The sequence below is a fragment of the Anas acuta genome, chromosome 3, assembly GCF_963932015.1.
Source record: "Anas acuta chromosome 3, bAnaAcu1.1, whole genome shotgun sequence".
Classification (NCBI taxonomy): Eukaryota; Metazoa; Chordata; class Aves; order Anseriformes; family Anatidae; genus Anas; species Anas acuta.
The window spans coordinates 75,220,291-75,236,973 of NC_088981.1; the positions used below are offsets into that span (position 1 = coordinate 75,220,291).

General features: G+C 55.4%; 1 protein-coding gene across 4 annotated transcripts in view; it reads left to right on the forward strand.

The window, feature by feature from the left end:
- The first annotated feature begins 810 nt into the window (after positions 1-810).
- The window catches only part of SIM1 (SIM bHLH transcription factor 1), a 50,772-nt gene continuing 34,899 nt past the window's right edge, over positions 811-16,683 (forward strand). The window contains exons 1-10 of one of the 4 annotated variants that reach the window (XM_068677842.1): positions 811-1,134; positions 1,679-1,912; positions 2,016-2,463; positions 10,692-10,774; positions 11,790-11,879; positions 11,973-12,081; positions 12,200-12,285; positions 13,268-13,467; positions 13,574-13,680; positions 14,553-14,700. In XM_068677842.1, coding sequence (XP_068533943.1) covers positions 2,289-2,463; positions 10,692-10,774; positions 11,790-11,879; positions 11,973-12,081; positions 12,200-12,285; positions 13,268-13,467; positions 13,574-13,680; positions 14,553-14,700 — 998 coding nt within the window. In that variant the 5' untranslated portion in view covers positions 811-1,134; positions 1,679-1,912; positions 2,016-2,288. Of the gene's footprint in view, positions 1,135-1,678; positions 2,464-9,610; positions 10,465-10,691; positions 10,775-10,908; positions 11,058-11,789; positions 11,880-11,972; positions 12,082-12,199; positions 12,286-13,267; positions 13,468-13,573; positions 13,681-14,552; positions 14,701-16,683 lie in introns of those variants that run through there. The other 3 variants (XM_068677843.1, XM_068677844.1, XM_068677845.1) reach the window with 3 other exon arrangements.

Genomic DNA, 16,683 nt, shown 5'->3' on the forward strand with positions numbered 1-16,683 from the left:
CGCCTGCCTTTTTTCAGGGGACCGGCGAGATTAGGAGTAGCCTCGCTCCCCGGGAGAGAAACCCCCGAGCTCCGCATCCACTTTTGAAGAGCTTCCGTCTCCTGGTGCTTGAGATGGTTTGAGGGCTGGTTTTTTAATTTATTTTTAATTATTTTTTTTTTCCCAGTTTCTGGGATTTTTCCCCCGTCTATCGGGAAGATTTCTAACACACACACCCCTGTCCTCACATTAACCCCCAGCACCGGACTGGGCTCAGCGCATCCCCCGGGCTGATCTCAATCCCGAATGTGCTCCAGGGGGCAGGGGCCGGGGCCGCTGCTGATTTCCTCGAGCACGTTCACGGGGCGCGGTGGGCGAGAACCCCCCAAAAAACACCAAACCTCAACAAACTCAACCCAAGAGCCCCAAATCCATCTATTTTACCCCCCAAATCCATCTCTTTAACCCCGAATTCATCTTTTTTTACCCCAAAATCCGCATTTTCTCCCCCCCCCACCCCACCCCACGGCCGCCAGGCGCTGCGTGGGCCGGCACACGCCGGGGGGTGAGCGAGGGGCTGCGTGCGGGAGCGCGCCCCGCGCGCGTTCCCCCCCCCCCCCCTTCCCTCCGCGCCCCCGCGGGGTCAGAGGGCGGGCGCGGCCGGCTCGGCCCCGCGCACGGGTGATCGGGGAGGGGGGTGCGGCCGCGGCGCGGTGACGTCACCGCTCCCCCCACCAATGGGCGCCCGGGCGCGGGGCGGCGGCGGCCAATGGGCGGCGAGGCGGGCCCGTGAGTGGCATTAAGGGGCGGGCTCGGCCCGCGGCCGGGGGAGAGCCGAAGTTGCGCGGCGAGGCTTTGGGGCGTAAAGAAGTTGTCAGGCGCTCCGCGGCCGCAAATTAGGGCTCCTTCATTAACACCACCCCCACCCAGCCCGCCAGAGGCACAGCCCGAGCGCTGATAAAGGGGACGGGGCGGCGGCCATGCCCGTCCGCCCGCCGGTGTGAGCAGCCCCGAGAGGCGCAAACTTCCCCCCTCTTCCCCCCCCCACCCCACCCCAGCCTCCCCCCCCCCCCCCGCTCTTAATGAGCCAATTAAAGAGTTGGGCTCCTCGCCCCGGGAGAGCTCTCCGCGGGCCGCCGAGCTCGGGGACTCAAGGTAGGTGACAGAGGAGCACGACCCAGCCACGCTGCAGCCCCCCCCCGGCCAGGAGCCGCAGGGATGTCGCGGGACCAGGCTTTGGGGCGCTCCCCGCCACGCACGGACGGAGGGAAAGGACAGAGAAAAATGATTATAACAGCCACCCCAAAATAATAATAATAATAATAATAATGATAATAACAGTAATAACGGGAAGGATTGCTCGGGGCCGGGCAGAGCCAGTCTGCTTTTGGGCAGCGGGCAGAGCCCGGCCGGAGCGTGAGGGTTTCAAATAATATTAATAATTGTAATAATAAAAAGGAATCAAGGGGGAAGAAATACCGTCAGATTGGCAGCGGGAGCCCGTGGTGCCCGGCCAGCCCCGCCCGCAGCCGCTGCCCCCGGGTGTCCCCGCTGCGGCCGCCAGGTGCCCACCTGGGCTGGGTGTGGGAGGAGAGTGCGGGGAAGGGTCCTCGGCAGGCGCGCTAGACGTGAAAACAGACTTTTTTTTTTTTCTTTTCTCCTTTTCTTTCTTTCTTTCTCTCCCCTCTGGTGGGAGAAGGTGCTACACCCGCCGGCGGCTGGCTGTCGGTTGTGCTTTCCGGAGGCTGCGGCGCCGGGTAAGGGCGCGCTCACCCCAGCACCGCCGTGGGCTCCGCAGAGGCTCCCAGGACGGTGCCCAGCGCCCGCGGAGGCAGCCCCCGGCCGCGCATCTCGGCCTCGGACCGGCGGCGGATCACGGGGAGAAACGGGATTATTATGACCCTCTTCCGAGGAGCTATGCTGTCCGCGACGAGTAGGAGAAAAGGCCAGAAATACCTCATTTGGTTGCTGCGTGGTGCCGCAAGCTTTTAGCTTTTTTTTTTTTTTTTTTTTTTTTTTTTTTTCCCCTCCTGCAGTTGCTTGGAGTCTCTGAGCTGCATTGGATAAATGCCTTTCCCTTCCGATTGACTCTGCTTTTCAGAGAATATTTGTTCTTTTTTTTTAAGAACACCTCTCTGGTCTTCGATACTTGTTTTCATTTTTACGCGAACGATTTCTCAGAGCGATGGCCGCGCTCGCGATCCCTGCCTGATGCTTCGGAGAGATGAATTGCAGCTGAAAGTTTTCCCTCCACCTTTGGATGAATCTCTGGAGCTTAAATTGTAGGAAGGAAGGGGGAAAAAAACACGATGAAAGAGAAGTCCAAAAATGCTGCCCGGACTAGGCGGGAGAAAGAAAACAGTGAATTTTATGAACTGGCTAAATTACTGCCCTTGCCCTCAGCTATCACCTCTCAGCTGGACAAAGCATCCATAATCAGGCTCACCACCAGCTATTTAAAAATGAGGGTGGTTTTTCCAGAAGGTAGGTGGGAATGCCTAATTCGCCTCTATTTCCACTCCGATCCAGGTGTCGCTTGCTTTTAAGTAAACTGCATCGGGTCGTGTGCTCGGAGGCAGGGTGCTCTCCGCTGCCACTTTTCTCTGTCGTGAGTACTTTCGCTTCAGTTCATGTGACAGGTTTGGTCGGGGACTTAACGGGGCTTTTGTCAACACCTCGAGGCACCGAGCTCTGCTGCGTGTGCTACTAAAGCAAACAGGAGTTTCTTTTCCCCGCCTGTGGATGGGCATCCCCCGCGCAGCAGTGCATGGGAAAAGAGGGGACGATTCACCCCTATTTATAGCTATACCGTGGGGGGAGTTAATATATGGGTAAATATTTACATAAGTCTATGCAAAGTCCTAAAGCCTTAGCTCAAGTCCCGAGCAAGGTACGCCTTACAGGTACGGCACATGCACACGGCCGTGCTCGCACACAACCCAAATAAATAAGCCAAGCGCACCGGGTCGCATCGTGGCCAGTCCGAGGACCTCGGAAACTCGTAGCAGAAGTTTTCTTCTCGGCCGTAACCCCTCACAGTGCAAACAGTGGGGCCGAGCCCGGGCCTGGGCGCTGGGACAGCAGCAGCGAACCGAGCCCCAAGAGCCCCAGCCTGTGGGGCAGGGTGGGGGGGACAAAGCCGCCCCCTCGGGGCGTCCGGGAGGCTGCTGGGGACAGCAAACGGCGCAGGAAAGCTAGCAGGGTTCTGCCTCTGTTCTCTGCAGTTTGTGTGAGGTGTAGGAAAAAAGAGTGGGGAAATGTTTGGAAAACCTTTTATTTGGGTTGGGGTATCGTCTGCCGGAGAGGCAAAGCAGTGAGAAGTTTGGTTCGGTTTGTTTTGTTTTCTTTCCCTTCTGGTAACAAAATTCTCCACATCTGTCGTTGAAAAGCGTGGGTACATGAGAAACGCGGAAATATGGGCTCTGCCTTTTCCGTCGGGTCTGTGTGTCAGTCGGTCTGTCTGTCGGTTTGTGTTGTGCTAATCCAGAGTGGGTACACGACCCGCCTTGGGTTTGATTTGTTTGTTTGGCTGGGGTTTTATCCCGACGAAGTCGGTGAACTAGTGGTCTTCGTTGTACTTTTTAAAGGTTAATATTCAATCGGGGCTTTGGGGGGAGGTACCCCCACCGCTACGTGTGAACCCTCAGAGCCGGAGTCCGTAGCAGTCATTTCCAACAGAGTGCATCTCGCAGTAATTTCTTTAAGCAGTGTTCCGCATCTCCGAGTAACTTTAGACCCAGAGAAGGGGGTAAATGAAAGCCGTAACACCCGAAAGCTTAAAATAAAAAAATTAAAACCTTCGTCAAAACACGTTGCTATTCTATGTGATCTGCCTCCCTGAAGATCATTACGCGAGGCAGCCCTCTGCCTAAAAGCAGCTCGAGTTGTCCTTTATACTGTCAACGCATACTTTATAAAAATAAAGCCATTGCAAACTCGGCTGCCCACGCTGTTCCTAAAAGGATTATTAGCACTGATTTGTCAGCTCCTGCAGTCTCAGTGGGCTACCTTTCTGCGTGATTTCGAGCAGGTCTCGTCAATTACTGGCGCCTATGTAGCGGGCTGTTTGATCAGAAGAAGCATATGGTGTTGCTTGTAGGCTGGGAGTAATCACGGGAAGAAGAGAATAACCGAGCCCCGTCCCTCGGTGGCAGCGCAGGATGCTTCAATGCCCTGGGGAACCGTGTGGCGAAGTGCGCCGGGGCCGGGGCCGCTGCCGGCCGCAGCAGATGCTAATGTGAGCCAAGAGACGGAGGAGGAGGAGGCTCGGCAGGGTTTTGGAGGCAGCGAAGCCTCCGGAGCCCGATTAAAGGGAAGCTGCGCGTTAAAAACGACGGCGGCAGGCGGGCACCCAGGGGCTCGTCCCGCAGGGGCTCCGCGGAGGTGCGGAGCGGGGTGCGCGGCCGGCCCCTGTCTGTCCGTGTGTCCGTCCGTGGTGGGACAGGGGCCGGGAGGGGTGGGGTGGTTTCCCAGCACCTTTCTCAGGAAAGGAGGAGAGGTGGAGGCAGCCAGGAAAACCACTCATCCGCAGCAGAAACCTTGCAGGAAGAGGGAGGCCGGGGCTGGAAGCGGGGAGGACGAAGCAGGAGGGGGGTCTCTGGCTCGGTTTTCCCTGGGGAGAAAAGCTCTGCAGGCGCTGGGACAGACCCCGGGGGCCGGCCGAAGGCCTGGAGGCCGGCAGCAGGAGGCTGGGGAGCGCGGTGTGCCTCCCCTTCTAGCCGCCCTCCCAGGGAGGCCGGGTGTACCCCAAGTCCAGCGGGACAGGCGCCTCTCACCGGGGCGCACAGGCGGGGCTGGGCACCGGGGAAAGGAGCGCTGCGAAGGCTCCCCCGGCAGATGCCGGGAGCACCTTGGAAAGCGGAGATTTGCGATGCCACGGCCACCGCCAGCTTTCCGCCCCGCTGCCGGGAAGCAGGGCACGACCCCGGGGCCCTGAGCAGCTTTGGTGCGGGGATGCGGAGTTAGGAGGTGCGCGGGGCTGGGGCTGCGCTCCCCCTCGCCGAGCCGCCAGGTGAAGGAGAAAAGCGCGCAGGGGCTCAGGTAGCTGCCGTCGTTTTGGTGCTAAAACTCGTTAAAAGAGGAGGAAGCCGGCGAGACACGGAGTGGTTCAGGATTATCAGTTAGCTTTGGGAAGGCTGGAGGTCTGCTGGATTGCTGAGAACCATAGGGAAGGGAAGAGTTGTTTTGTTTTAAAGAGTACTTTCTAATAAATTCAGTCGTGAGTTTAACGGTCATAAAAAACAAACAAACAAACAAAAACTAAATTTAACATTAAACAGCTAAGGTATCTAACGAAATAACGTAGCCTCAAAAACCGATGGAAAATGATCCGGGGGATAAAATAATTTTTTCTCAGATAAGATGCGGTCGCTCTGACTGGTGGGCTAATCCTTTACTAGATCCAAAAGTAAAAACGAAAAAAAAAAAAAAAGTGGCGCAATACACATGCATAGATTTTTAAATTCAGGAATATTTCCATGGTCCCATTCCCCTCACACGAACAGGCAGGGAAAAGGACCTTTTGCCATTTCTGTCCTATCGGACACAGATCGTTTCCGCGCAGAGCGGCGTTTTGATTTTCCAGACAAAAGCAGGGGCTGCGTTTACATAAACTTTCGCCGACTCGTGATGGTTAACATTTCAATATCGAAACCCTCAATCTTGTTTTATTTTAAAGGGGGAAGAGACGAGCAAGAAAAAAAATAATCCGTTTCCCACGTGGATAGGTGATTTAATGCTGTTTTTCCTACTGCTAAGGGAAATGATTGAGCATTAGGTTTCAGTGTTTATTTTCTTACAGAAGTTTTTCTCATTTAAGCTGCAGTTTACGCTCCCTGCTGCCTTCCCGCGTTTAATTCCAGTTTTGATGTGAACTTAAAAAGTGAAGTGCAGAACTAAACTCCTACCATGATAGTTGGGAAAAAAAAAAAAAAAGCAGATTTATGAGTGGATAAAACCATATTTTCTTTAGAAACATCCTATCCCTTCTTAGAAACATGCGGCCGTTGTAGAATCGGAGGATTTTCTCAGCTTGTGTATAAATAGTGGGAGTTTGCAAGTGGAAACCCCTTTTCCCCCATTTTTTGTATTTATTTTTTTCGGAATAGAGAATACACGAACTTTTATCTTCCGTAGAGCCGAGCAAATATTTGGCGCTAGAAAATTTCCTTTTTTTTTTTTTTTTTTTTTTTTTCCCCAGTTTGGGCACGGCCCCGTTTGTTTGCATTTCAGAGCGCGGTTCCATTACCTTGCGTGTGCCAAAGCGCTGCTCTTTCTTGCTGGAGCAGCGAATCCGCCCCGGCATTATTTTCCAGTGCCGTTTTCTTAATCGTGTTGTTTGTTTAGTCAACAGGGCTTTTCCTCCCTCTTATTATTATTTTTATAAAGAAAGCGGGATGCTAACTTATCTCCGCTTCAAATGAACACACATGATTTACCGAGATAATAAATCTTCGCAGAACCTTGCTAATGGCATCCGCAGGCAGTTGGAAACGAGCAGCGTTTTTTTTTTTTTTTTTTTTTTAAACGTCGCTTATTCCGCGGCATCTGAACCCTCCGACGGCGACCCACTCCTTCACGGAAGCCTCATTTGGCCGAGATTTCGAATTATCATTAACCACCGCCTGCTAAATTAGCTGAGAAATCAGCCCCGCCGGGTGCCGGGCTAGGCGATAGGCGATGGCACGGCGCCGCGCTGGTAGCGGGCTGGTTAATTAAACGCTTAATCCAATCAGCCTAATTCCCCCGCACCGCACCCCGCTGCCTTTTTGCGCTGGGGGCCGGGGGCTCCTGGCCTCCATCCCCGCTGCCTCCCTTTGGGGTCGGGGGGAGCCCAGCGCCCTGCGGCCGGGCCGCGCCGTCGGCCCCGCTCCGGGACCGCTCTGCGGAGCCCCCCGGTGTCCCCCGAGCCTCGGCCCCGGCGGGGAGCCGCGGAAAGGGGCTCCGGGGCGAAGGATCCCCCGGATCCATCCCGCCGCCGGGGGCTGCTGCTCTCTTCTGGCTGCCCCCCGCCCCGGCATGACCCTCCTCTTTCTCTCCCCCACCCCCCCCTTCGCTATCGGCAGACAAAGGAAGGGGTCGAGGCTGGTCCTGCGCTGCAGATGCTGGGAGAGGGACCGGTAACCCCGGGCCACGGAGCCTCCCGGGCCTCCCGCAGCCTCAACTTTTCCTCCGCTTGTGCCTTGGCCAAATCAGCAGCGGCGGAGGAGCCTCTCCCCGCTCGCTCGGGACAGAGGGGCGTCTTGCGACAGTCCCGCCGCTGGGTAGGGACGATACCACCCAGAGCCTTCATTGGCTGCCGCCTCTGAGGCTCGGAGCAGCCCAGCGGCGAGGGGAGGACGCTGCCTCCGCAGCGCGGAGCCGCGACCGCGGCCGTGGGAGCCGCCGTGGGTGGCGCTGGGCAGGGGGTGCGCGGCCGGGAGGAGAGTGGTATCAGCGAGCTGAGCTCCAGCCTGGCTGAAACACCTCGGGGGTTTTGTGTTGCTTTGCTTTTATCCCCTCTCCCCTCCTTTTTTTTTTTTTTTTCTCCATTTTCTTTCTTTTTCTTTTTCCTTCTGACGGTGAACACCTCGTGTCCCAAATTGTTTATCTTCTTAGGGGAAAAAAATAAAATAAATAAAAAAATCCTCGAGTGGAGGAGGCTGTTAGGTAGGAGCCTCTAATCTATATTTTGTCAAGAGTATAAAGCTCGTTCCGAAAGGAAAGCTCGATCCATTTATTTTTGCTGCTTGCAATAACACAGCTGGATGATGCCTTGAGCTTTACGCTAGACGGTCGCTCATCAGTCATTCGCCAAGAACTGGCCTAAATGGTGCCTGTGGGATTAGGTCAATTTTAGTGGATCTACTTCGCCTCATTTGGTTACTAATTGGTTTCTTGTTTTATAAATCGAAATCTCATTTTCAGGAAATTACAAAGCCCATGCAGCCAGTCCATTGAGGTAATCCGTGGGTCGGGGGTATTTAAATGGAAATGGTTCCACAATGCATCAGGCATTAAGCAACAGTAAAACTTCGCCTCTGTTTCCAAATGAAATGTGAGCTCGCTAGCTCCTTAGATCCATAATAGATACATCCCTTCTAAGGCTACTTATGTAAATATGATAAACCAGACCCTGGTGGGGGAGGGGACGGAGGGGAAAGCAATTTTTATCTGCTAAGGTTAATGTGGCATATCTTGGAAATCTTCCAAAATAGATTATGTTTTGCTTTGTCTTCGGCCACTTTAGCTGGGAAAATCCTTTGCCTAAAAACGATTTAGTTATCCTTTCCCTTACAAAGCTGCTTGTTCCTATTCCAAACCTATTATTCTGTTGGCTCTCCAAATTACAAGAGAATCTTTAGATCTTGTTTCCAGCGTAATCCTGAAGCAAAAGGGAGAGCTGATTTCCTTGTTTTGTTTTAAATAGACATTCAAAGGATTTGCGGAATTTTCTGCGGTAGGTCAAGTGCGAGATATCACAGTTTGCCCCCTCGGTAAAAGGAAATTGGATGTTAAAGCGAATACGGGGAAAAAATAATAAAAGAGGAATATCAATGGAGAGGTTTTCTCGCGTAATCATTAAAAACAGTATTTAAAGGGCATCGGGAGAGCCCGTAGGTTTGGGAGAGCTGGGCTTGGCAGTGAAGAGCAACAGTCTCCGGCTTGAAAGTGCTGAAACATCTGGGAAATACAAAGAAGCGTCTCATGCGTTAGGATTTCCAAAAGCCGGTTCAGGTAGACGAGCGAAAACGTTTAATTATAAAACATTAACAGCCGCGGCCGAACAGCGTGAGCTTTCCACCCGAAGCATAAAGAAGAGCTCAGTGCTCCGTGAAGAACCGCGTTCCCGAAAGAAGTTAACCTGTAATGTCGATGAGCTGTTCATTAACCCGCAGAGGTCGGGTTATTTTCCCTTTTAGAAGAAGAAGAATTAGAGCCGTAAACCTAGATTAATAAGCAACTGAAATCAGAGGCGAGGATTTAGCCCCGGATAGGGAAACCTCGCGTCCAGATTTCCCTCTGGGTGGGGGGAATCTCGCAAGGGGCGATCCGGCTGCCCATCAGGGAAACCCCACAGCACTTGGGGGAAAAAAATCACTCGCGTTATTTTATTCATTTATTTTTTTTGTTTCCCTGGAGCGTTTGCCAGCTCCTCGCTGATTTCGAGGCGGGTGGGAAGAGGTGGCCCCGGGGTTCCCGCTGCATCCTCGGCCGGCAGAGCCGCTGGAGAGGAAGGCACGGCCAGGGGACTTGGGAGGGAACCTGGGAGGCTCGGGACGAAGCCGCCGCGTCCCCGTTAATTGCCGCGGAGGAGTTAATGGAAAGGATCCCGTTCCCCGCTGGCACTTGGCTCTGGGTACGCGCGGACGGGGGCCAGGCCAGAGGGATGCTCCCGGCTTTCTGGGGGCTGGGAAGGCAAGGAGAGGAGGGCTGTCCCTCCGGCAGGAGGTGGCCAAGGAAGGGGAGAGAAGAGGGGAAAGGCGAGCAGGAGAGGGGCGCGCGGCTCGGGCAGGGCGGCCGAGGGCTGATGCCCCGGCTCGGAGGCAAATCGGTAGCGCTGCAAAGAGCCAGCGCCGAGGTGAGGCCGCTCGATACAGAGGGCTGCCTGCTGGCGCCGCCTCGCCCGTTTGCGGGGACACAGCCGGGGAAAGGGGGGGCTGGCCCTGCGGGAGGGGACCCCCGGGTCCTCCGGCAGTGTCAGCGCTTCTTCGCCCTTGCTTCAGGGCGCAAGCGTGGAAAGCTTTAGCCACCCCGTTTATCAATATTTCAGTGACAACGCCGTTAAAAGGCATTGCCTCTGCGTAGTTTTACTCCGCAGGAGTAATTTCCATTGGGGTTTTACCCCCCCCCTCACTTCGGGAAAACTCCCGGCGTCTGGAGTAGCGGGCAGGGCCGGGGAGAGGCAGCGCCGGGCTGCTGCGGGACAGAGCGCTCGTTCCGACAACGGAAAGGGGACGGGACGGGGGGCTTGGGGCTTACTGGGGGAGAGGTCCCCTTCGCCGGACGCCCCCCTCACCTGGGCCGCCTCGCAGGTGCCTCTGGACACAGCCGTGGAGCCCCGCTGCATTTAGTGGAAGGCGCTTTAATTAGGGTGGGGTGAGTGGGGCTAGCTCTAAGGGAAAGCGCTTGACCAAGGGGCTCGGGCAGAGCTGGGGGAAGGCGCAGTTCCCAAAATGAGCGCCCGCAGCCCTCACGGACGGCACCCAGGGTCCCAGCCCGGCCCGGCCGGCTCTACCAAGCCGCTCATCCCCAACTCTGTCGCGCCCCGTTAACCGCATCCTTCTCTCGGCATCAAAGGCTTTCCCCAGCACGCACCCTGCTTGCGTTTTAAATGATTCTCGGGGCTGCCCAGGACCCCTTCGGCGATGGGAGAAGAGAAGCGTTCACCTTGCGCCTCAGGGAGCCGGCTGCCAGCAGCCAAAGGCTGCCCCGAATGAGCCGTTTTGTCTGGCACGCTGCTTCCCTTGGGTCTTATGAACGAACCTCACCGCTAACCCAAAATAGGTATTTTTCTCTAGTGGGAACTACGTCTTGAGCAACATCCACAAAAGTGGCTTTTTTGGTGCAAGGCAATCATGCCTACCTTTTTGTTTTTTTTTTTTTAAAGATTGTATGCACGTATGTTTTAAAGCGAAATCAAGTAAAAAATAAAGAAAAATTCCTCTCCAGCAGGCCAACAGGACCCAGTTTTGAATCTCCTCACGTTACTTTTTTGTGTCTCAAATAAACAGGACTCGGGGAAGCCTGGGGCCATTCCAGCCGAACCAGCCCGCTGGATAATGTTGGACGGGAGCTGGGATCCCATCTTTTGCAGGTACTGGTCTGGAAACGGCAGCCATGTGGTATTAATGATTAAAGAAATCATTCCCTCTTCTGAGCTTTTAATTGCCACCTTGACTAATTTTTAACTGTTCACGTGTTTCATTTAAAAAAAAAAATGCCTCTAAAAATACGAACAGCCGGGACTGAATGGGTGAACGTGGGTGTTTTGGGGACGTGGTTTGGTCCCCCTGGATCATTTGGCCCGGGTCTGCCCTGCACAGGGTCCGCAGCGAGTGGTTAGCAGCGCACGTTTTTTTCCCCAAATTAGCAGCAAGGTGACAAATCCCGGCAATGTGCAGAGCTTGAGGGTGATGCGGGGGCAGGGGCAGGTTGGAGGAGGCTGGGCTGGGCAGGAGGCTCTGCACAGAAATGAGCACAAGCGCTGCTCAGGTAGGACGCTTTTGGAAACTCGCTGCTGTCTGAGGGATGCAAGAGTGTTAGCAGTTAGCGTAACCGCGCATATTTGGTGGGATTGCGTGGTCTTTGACGCGTCCTTAATAGGACGGGTCTGTTCTGCTCCCGGCTCACCCAGAAGCCTCGTTTACGTCTGTCGAAATGTGCCTGACAAATCCTCTTGTCCCGTACGGACCTTAATAGCGCCGGGGAGGGTTTTAGACGCTCCTTGCTCGTTTAAAGTCTCTTTAAGAAATGGTCAAGGGATAAAATCCCCCATGGCGTTTGAAATGGGGTGTCAGCGTTCAGGATATGTCGGGTGGACATATTCGCCACCGGGTAGGTGGGAACCCCGCTTAGATGCCAGGTGGGCTGTACCGCAGGACTTTGGAGGGATTCCTGTCTGGGGCTTGCCCGTCTCTTTCCAACTCTTTCGAATAATCACAGCCTGAACAGGAATGCGAGTTTTCTAGAATAAACCCGGAGGACGGATACTTCATGTGTCTGTCTCTCTGTCTTCATCCCTCCATCCATCCCTCCATCCATCGGCGGATCTCTCTACCTGTTGATCCGCACCCAACCCTGTTCCTCTCCCTCCTGACCCTCTCCTGCAGACGCTGGACGGTTTCATATTCGTCGTGGCTCCGGATGGCAAGATCATGTACATCTCGGAGACCGCCTCGGTGCACCTGGGCTTATCGCAGGTAGGCTGGGGGAGCTGACACGGGAGGAGCGTGCGGGAGGTGAGCGGTACCGGCCACGAACCCTTCCTCCTCCTTCCTCGTCCTCTCTCACAGGTAGAGTTGACCGGCAACAGCATTTACGAGTACATCCACCCGGCAGACCACGACGAGATGACCGCCGTGCTGACGGCCCACCAGCCCTACCACTCTCACTTCGTGCAGGGTAAAGAGCCCCCACCCCACGCATCCGCAAGCCCCCCTCGCCCCTTGTGGCTGCGGACGGGGCCGCGCATCCCTCACTCCCCACGCAGCTCACCGCACCTTTGCCTTCCCCCTCCCAGAGTACGAGATCGAGAGGTCCTTTTTCCTGCGGATGAAGTGCGTCCTGGCCAAGAGGAACGCGGGCCTGACCTGCGGGGGCTACAAGGTGGGTGCCCGGGGAGCCACGGCCCAGCCCTGCCCCGGCTGAACCCCCTGCCCGCGGGGGCTGCCCCAGCCCGGCGCTCTGCCCTGGGGTCCGCACCCAGAATGTCCCTCCGAGGGCCAGGTTAAGGAGCTCCAAGCACAAAACCAAGTGATCGAGTTCCCCGTGTTGATTTTTATTTATTTATTTATTTAATTATTAAATGATCCTCGCACAGCCACCGAGGTTCCCGAGCTGTCCGTGAAGGCTGTGAGGTGACACGGCGCAAAAGCCGTGCCTGTATTTATTTCTTTATTGGGTGTCGCTCGTCAGCGCCAGGGGCAGCTCTCCAAGCCGCGGGCTTTTTGCTCAGGTGTTTCCCACGGCTCTGCTCAGGGCTCCTGCCTGGGGACAGCCCCTGCTCTCCTGTCTTCTCACTGCTTCTGCCCCATCTGCGCAGAGACAGAGAGCCGTGGGTACCCGAAACGCCAGGAGATGTTGGGCCACGGTATCCCATAGAACATCTGCGAAGATTACTCCAGGGAGAAACACTCTAGTAACAGAAGAGTAAGGTTGGAAGTACGCAGCAGTAATTTGCAAGGATGCATTTAGGAGGCACACCTAAATCTACGTCCAAAGATGCATTCTGGATCGTGCCTGCTCTATCTGTGTAATAGACATATCTTAGGCATGTGACATATGCACACATGTAAGCCCTTTCTCTCACACGCATACACTCTTCATTACAAAGTTGTAACTGGCTTGGCACTTCCGCGTCTTTCCTCTTTAGAAGAATAATAAAAGCCTAGTTAGGAGGTGGTCCAAAAACCACTTAAGTCAGTGGAGGAAAAAAAAAAAAAATCTCGTTGACTCGAACGGGCCTTAGATCAGCGCTGAACTTTCGGATGAAAAATCCCCGGGCAGCCAGAGGGGAAGGGCAGGAGCCCCCAGGCAGGGGTGGTTTGCTCCGAGCCCCCCCCTCCTCAGCGGCCGCGTGTCCCCGCAGGTCATTCACTGCAGCGGGTACCTGAAGATCCGCCAGTACAGCCTGGACATGTCCCCCTTCGACGGCTGCTACCAAAACGTTGGCTTGGTTGCCGTGGGCCACTCGCTGCCGCCCAGCGCCGTGACGGAAATCAAGCTTCACAGCAATATGTTCATGTTCCGGGCCAGCCTAGACATGAAGCTCATCTTCTTAGACTCCAGGTAGAGCTGAGGCTACTTCGCAGCTATTCCCCCACCCCTTCTTCTTCTCCCCCGGGCCTTTCCTGTCCTCTCTCCCACTGATGTTTTCTGCTTGTGTCTCCTCCAGGGTAGCCGAGCTAACAGGCTACGAGCCTCAGGATTTGATAGAGAAGACCCTTTACCACCACGTCCACGGCTGTGACACCTTCCACCTGCGATGTGCACATCACTTGCGTAAGGAGATGCTCTCGTTAAGACCCTGCCCCTCACCCCCCGCCTTCTCCCTCTGCAAAAGGGCTTTGGTTGTGTTAGGATTTACCTCCAGGTTGAAACGTGAAACGTGATTCGCTGCAGGGGAGAATAAGCAAAATCTGCAGCAAGTTTTAATGAAACAAGTGGCTAGAGACTGAGCGCAGGGCTGGAGGCAGAAGAGAGACAGAGGGAACCAGCGATGAACTGGGAAAGAGATTTTCCCCTCCTCAGCTCCCAGTTGTAGAACAAGAACTCCCCTGCACAAACCTCAGGCGTTCAATTCACTTCAAATTCCGGTTAGGAAAAAAAAAAAAAAAAAAACCTTTTTTCTTGCTCCAAAGAAGCCATGCCAGCGAAATTCAAATACTTTTGTTCCACTTCCATCAAGTCTCACAAATCTTATCTGTGTATCTAATTTTGACTGCAGTAGTGAGCCCGATTCGGAGAGCTGTTCTTTATTCTATTTTGATATCATGATGACATTAATACATGGATAGATGAATAAAAAGGATATTAATTTCCGGTAAGTTGCCTTACCGGGAATGTAAAGAGAAGAGATAAAACCCAAAGCCAGATTTACAGAATTAAATCTCCACGGCCGTACTTTGGGGAGGGGGCTCACCCCTCCGCTGCCTTCGCCCTACTCCACCGATCTCCCAGCACAGCCCTGGAGAAAGGGAACCCCTAACCCGGAGGGACCGGCTTCGGGGTGGGGGGTGCCCGGGGGTCTCCACCACCCTTGCCCACGGGGGTTGCCCACCCACACCGCCTCCCCTAACGATGCTAAGCCTTTCCCAGCCCCTCTCCTCGCCTGCGGGCCCCCCTCTGAGGCTCTCCCCGCTTTGTCTCCGCAGTGCTGGTGAAGGGGCAGGTGACCACCAAATACTACCGCTTCCTAGCCAAGCACGGCGGCTGGGTGTGGGTGCAGAGCTACGCCACCATCGTGCACAACAGCCGCTCGTCGCGGCCCCACTGCATCGTCAGCGTCAACTATGTCCTCACGTAAGTGCGCTCCGCGGGGCGCGCACAGATGCGCGGGGGCCGGCGGCGGGCACCTGCCTCTCTCCTCCGCTCTTCGAGCTCCCCCTTACCTCCTAAAGCCCCCGAAAGCTGAGTCCTCCCCCCCTCCCCCCCCACCCCGGGCCGAAGCAGGCTGGCCAGGTCTGCTAGGAAACACATTGAACGCTTTCATCTAGATGAAGGGTTTCCCGTCTGCCCCTTCCTTTCTCTTTCGGGAGGGGAAAAGATTTAGAGGTTTGTCACCCTCATATTTTGCTGCCCCCCCTCCCTTTTTTTTTTAAAGTTTAAATGCACCCAGCATTAAATAAAATTTAATGCAGCGTAAAAAAAAAAAAAAAAGATTTCCACGTACGGAGTTATTTATACTCAACAAACAGGACATCTGTTTTTCTTTTCAAAAATCTGGGGTTTGAAGTTCTTAATTTCATCCAGAGTCTCTATCAAAGCTCCGAGATTTCTTTTTTGTTCTTGGAGAGCGATCCTTACAGTGAACCACAAAGAAAGTTGGTGACCAGAAGGGTCAGTTAAACTTTAAAAAAAAAAAATCAAAAAAAAATAAAAATGGGAGAGAATGCTGAGATGCCGTATATCTCAAAGCATCTCCTTGTATTTTGGGGTTGTGGGGTTGGGCTCTGGCTGTGCTGCTTAAACCGAAACTCTCAGACCCGGTGAGGGAGGGCACTGATTTGGAGCCTTTATGCTCGCGATTGACACCTCTCCTCTGGGTGCTGGCGGCAGCACCGATGCTGCATCGCCGCTGCAGCCCCCCTGCAGGGGCAGGACCGGTCAGGCCTCCCCCTCTTCCAAAACCGGGGCCGTGGCAGCGGGACGGTTGCACCCGGGGCGTGCTGAGTGCCTGCACAGGTGCCGATGGGGTCGGTGGCTGAGCTGCGGGCGAGCATCCCCCAGGGAAGCGGCCCCGCACGGTGGCGGTGGCCCCGGTCTCCCGTTCAGGGGCTTCTGGTTTGCCAGCTCTCCGGTAAGCTCTGTTTCCCCTTTCAGTAAATCGCTTTTATTGGCTTTAAAAAAGGATGCGGGGCGTGGAGGAGTAACACCCTGGCATCCTCCCAGCAAGGATGCGGGTCAGCAGAGGCACGGGCACCTTTCCTCCAGCTGTTCCAAACACTTGCATGCCCGTGCCCCCTGTGCCAGCCCCTCTGGTTTTCTCGGTTAGGGACCAGCACTTGTTTCAGGTGAGGGGGGAACTGCGGGGAGAGAAGCCGGCGTGTCGTAACGCTGGGGAGCCAGGAACCCAAAGATTCCTAATGTGCCAGGGCCGTTTTGCGCCGCCTGTTTTTCTACGAGCACCTGAGATTAGCGGTCATTTCCATCCCCTTTTATGCGGAGAGGGGGAACATAAATCCCGGTCCTCTGCCTCAGATGACCCGAATGGCAATGAAACATCCCAGCGGATCTGCTTGATGGGATCCAGCCCCACCTGCCCCCCCGCTTGCGGGGGTGACCGGCAGGGCACCAGCTCCGCAGTTTGTGGGGCTGTGGTTTGTGGGGCGCGTTGCGAGTGGCCGAGCCCTGCGCCCCCGTGGAAACAGCGCGGATCCTCCTCCCCAAACCGAATTCCCGTGTTTTCGCTGGTGGCAGCGTCTTTGTGTTTTCCTGCGTGTACACGGGCCTTAAAGCCAAGGCTGTATTTAGCCCCGCGTCCAGCCAGCCTGCGTAGGTGGGCTGCCTTTGCCCTCCCAAGGCTTCCCTCGGAGGACGAGGCGACGCCGCGGCGCGACTTCGGTGCGCGGCCGCGGGAGGCTCCGCCTGTGCCCCTCGGGTGCGGGGGCCAAAGGGCAGCCGGTAAGCGTGGAGAGGTCCTCACCGGGTCACCAGCTGCTGCAACCGGGCTGTAGGGACACCCCGGCGGCGTCGAAACCGCGTTTTGGTCGTGCAGCTCCTCGGGGTCGAATCCAGCCCGGCCGCGCCTCCAGCAGGGCGCTGCAGAAGGGGGCGCGTCCCACT